This window comes from Myotis myotis, unplaced genomic scaffold (genome assembly GCF_014108235.1).
Source record: "Myotis myotis isolate mMyoMyo1 unplaced genomic scaffold, mMyoMyo1.p scaffold_m19_p_12, whole genome shotgun sequence".
NCBI lineage: Eukaryota > Metazoa > Chordata > Mammalia > Chiroptera > Vespertilionidae > Myotis > Myotis myotis.
The window spans coordinates 40,083,178-40,087,543 of NW_023416316.1; the positions used below are offsets into that span (position 1 = coordinate 40,083,178).

The window sequence follows — 4,366 nt, forward strand, 5'->3', positions numbered from 1 at the left end:
AAACAGGTCACAAATGGCAGAAATGGAGGAAAGCAAACGATTGGATATAGAGTTTAAGGCCACGGTTATAAGGTTTTTCAAGAATTTTATGGAAACCGCCGATAAATTTAATGAATCCCTCAACAAGTATAGGGAGACCATGGAGGACATGAAAAAGGACCAACTAGAAATGAAGCATACACTGACTGAAATAAAGAATAATTTACAGAGCGAACACGTGGCTGCCGCGGAGCCGAGCAGCAATGGCGGCGGGTGGCGGCCGAGTTGCCGACTCCCTGTCTTCCGCGGCGGTCCCCTGCGCCTTCTCCCCGCATAGTCAGGCCTTCTTCGCTTTGGCGTCTGCCGATGGTCACCTGCGAGTGTGGGAGACAGCCAACAACCGGCTGCATCAAGAGTACGTGCCTTCCGCGCACCTCAGCGGTACCTGCACCTGCCTGGCATGGGCGCCAACGCGGTTGCAGGCCAAGGAAAGTCCCCAGAGGAAAAAAAGGAAATCAGAACCTATAGAAACAAGTAACCAGATTGACTTGTTGGCTCTTGGTACAGCAGTTGGTAGTATTTTATTATACAGTACAGTAAAAGGAGAATTACACAGTAAATTAGTAAGCGGTGGACATGACAACAAAGTCAATTGCATACAGTGGCATCAAGACAATGGCTGTTTGTATAGTTGTTCAGATGATAAACATATTGTGGAATGGAATACACAGACGTGCAAAGTAAAGTGCAAATGGAAAGGTGACAATAGCAGCGTTAGTTCCCTGTGTATCAGCCCAGATGGAAAGATGTTGCTTTCAGCTGGTCGAACAATCAAACTGTGGGTTTTGGAGACCAAAGAACTCTACAGACACTTCACGGGACATGCAACACCGGTTTCATCACTTATGTTCACTACTATCAGACCTCCTAATGAGAGCCAGCCATTTGATGGAATTTCAGGTCTTTATTTTTTATCTGGAGCAGTACATGACCGGTTACTTAATGTCTGGCAGGTCCGGTCAGAAAACAAACAGAAGAATGCAGTGATGTCTTTCACAGTCACAGATGAACCTATCTATATCGACTTGACTTTGTCAGAAAACAAAGAAGAGCCCGTTAAGTTAGCTGTTGTTTGCAGAGATGGTCAAGTTCATCTTTTTGAACACATATTAAATGGATACTGCAAAAAGCCCTTTACTTCAAACTGCACAATTCAGATAGCGACACCTGGGAAAGGCAAGAAATCAACACCAAAACCCATCCCTATTCTAGCAGCAGGTTTTTGCTCAGACAAAAATTCCTTGTTGCTTGTATATGGCAATTGGTTTCAGCCCACCATTGAGCGAGTGGCTTTAAATTCCAAAGAACCTCATATGTGTTTAGTAAGAGATATTTCAAACTGCTGGGCTCCAAAAGTAGAAACAGCTATAACAAAGGTGAGAACACCAGTGATGAATTCTGAAGCAAAAGTGCTAGTGCCTGGGTTACCTGGTCATCATGCAGCCATCAAGCCCGCTCCTCCACAAACTGAGGAAGTAGAGAACAAGAGAAAATTAGGGGAAAAGGAGGTTAGCATTGAAGAACGCCTGGGAGCACTGAATATAGAATCAAAAAAAGAAAAGGAGGACCTACAGACAAACAGTTTCCCAGTTCTTCTGGCACAGGGTTTAGAAAGTAATGATTTTGAAATGCTAAATAAAGTACTTCAAACTAGGAATTTAAACCTAATAAAGAGGACTGTGTTAAGGATGCCCCTGCATGCTGTTATTCCATTGTTGCAAGAGCTTACAAAGAGATTGCAAGGACATCCTAATAGTGCTGTTTTAATGGTTCAGTGGCTAAAATGTGTGTTAACAGTCCATGCATCCTACCTATCCACATTGCCTGACCTGGTACCCCAGCTGGGGACACTATACCAGTTAATGGAAAGCAGAGTAAAAACTTTTCAGAAACTTTCCCACCTTCATGGAAAGCTTATCCTTCTTATCACACAAGTTACAGCTTCAGAAAAAACAAAGGGAATGACTTCTCCTGAACAGAAGGCAAAATTGGTGTATGAAGAAGAATCTTCTGAAGAGGAATCTGATGATGAAATAGATAAAGATTCTGATGATAATTGGGATGAAGATGAGGAAGAGAAAGAAAGTGAAAAAGAAGAGGAGGTTGATGAGGAGGAGGAAGATGAGGATTCGGAAGAAAAAGATGAAGAAAATGGTGAGGACAGAGATGTGACAAGTGAAAAAGAATTAAATGGAGATTCTGACTTAGATCCTGACAATGAAAGTGAAGAGGAATGAAGGCAGAAAACAAACCAGTGGAACTGTATAGACTGGCTCACCTTCCCAGTGCTGAGAGTTCCCTGGGGAGGCTGGCTGACAGGATGCCAAGGACCGACCGCTGCACATTTCCCAGTTGCTGATGGTGGTTCCCAGGCCCCTAGTCCTGAACAAGACTTAACTGTGTAAATATGAGTGTTTCATTCAAATGTTAATAAACTTTACACAGTAAATAGACACATTTTCTGCAATGTACTGACATCAGTGTCGAATATATGGTATATTTTTATAATATAATATCCTAGTATGACTTGGTTATACCAAGAATTGGCTTCAGTGAAGATACAGACATTTCCCAGATAGGGTTCAAGACCTGGACTTGTGTGAAGGAGTCAGCTCTTATCTCAGGTTGGTATCTTTCACCAAATCGAGATATGAAGCAGCACGAGGGAAAGGAATTTTAATTTGATAATTATAAAATATGAAGGGATAACAGAGAGTAAAAATGTGATTAAAAAATGAAATCACCAGTGTCCCTAGATTGTCTATTAACTGTGGTAATCTGATTTGAGTCAGATTGGATATTTGGAGGGCTTCTCTAAAACAACCACTTATTTTTTAAGCTGTCATGTGAAATATTTTTTAAAAACAAAATTATGATAATTAAAAAAATTCAAGAGTTAGCCATATTAAGGATTTTTCTTGACTGCAAGTTGGCTGTAAAGAATCATTAGTGTATAGATTTCGAAGGGCTCATTACCTGCAACTTTTAAAAAATTCAGTGATAGCTGCTTTTGAAGAGGTTTTCATTTTTATTTAAATTACTAATGGATCAAAGAACAATTGTTTATTTTTTTCTCTTTGGTTTTAGATATTGATGATAACCTTGTTGGAGTTTTTTTCCAAAGAAAATATTTTTATAATTAAGTAATTTAATGTTTTCCTTTCTTTTCATTACCCACTCGTGGCAGTGTTAGGGTATCTGTTTACCTTTAAAATAATAAATCTGACTCAAGATTTTTTATGTATGTATAAATACGTATTTTGGTGTGCCACAAACGCCTTTTCAAATTAGTGATTTTTTTTAAAAACATGCCAGTATTTGTTTAGTGCTCTCTAGGGAACATGCAGATGGAAGCTCACCCCTTAAGGAAGGGCTGGGGAGATGGGTTTAATTTTCCCATCTGTGAATAAGTAAAACAAAGCCATTATCTTTGAGGGACTTTTTAACCATCTATGTTCAACTAATAGCGCTGGAGTGGGAGAAGTATCTTGGGAAAGTGAGTTTGAGCCAGCTACTGTTATAATGTACAGTTATATTTGTCTATAAATGGAGCCGTTTATGGGAATTTAATACCATTCTCTTTGTAAAGTGAATAAATATTCATCTTTATCCAAAAAAAAAAAAAAAAAAAAGAATAATTTACAGAGATCCAGCAGCAGAAAAGAGGATCCCAAGAATCAAGTCAAAGATTTGAAATACAAAGAAACAAAAAATACCCAACTGAAAAAGAAAAAAGAAAAGAGATTCCAAAAATATGAAGATAGTGTAAGGAACCTCTGGGACAACTTCAAGCGTACCAACATCAGAATTATAGGGGTACCAGAAGGAGAGAGAGGGCAAGATATTGAAAACCTTTTTGAAGAAATAATGACAGAAAACTTCCCCTACCTGGTGAAAGAAATGGACTTACAAGTCCAGGAAGCGCAGAGAACCCCAAACAAAAGGAATCCAAGGAGGACCACACCAAGACACATCATAATTAAAATGCCAAGAGCAAAAGATAAAGAGAGAATCTTAAAAGCAGCAAGAGAAAGACAGTCAGTTACCTACAAGGGAGTACCCATACGACTGTCAGCTGATTTCTCAACAGAAACCATGCAGGCCAGAAGAGACTGGCAAGAAATATTCAAAGTGATGAATAGCAAGAACCTGCAACCAAGATTACTTTATCCAGCAAAGCTATCATTCAGAATAGAAGGTCAGATAAAGAGCTTCACGGATAAGAAAAAGCTAAAGGAGTTCATCACCACCAAACCAGCATTATATGAAATGCTGAAAGGTATTCTTTAAGAAGAGGAAGAAGAAAAAGGAACTCTTACCATTTGCC

General features: G+C 39.3%; 1 protein-coding gene across 1 annotated transcript; it reads left to right on the forward strand.

Annotated features, from left to right (window-relative positions):
* The first annotated feature begins 201 nt into the window (after positions 1-201).
* On the forward strand, positions 202-3,275 carry LOC118667461 (WD repeat-containing protein 43). The gene has a single exon (XM_036330837.1). It carries the CDS (start codon positions 243-245, stop codon positions 2,274-2,276), a length of 2,034 nt encoding a protein of 677 aa, XP_036186730.1. The 5' UTR covers positions 202-242; the 3' UTR covers positions 2,277-3,275.
* The last annotated feature ends 1,091 nt before the right edge of the window (positions 3,276-4,366 follow it).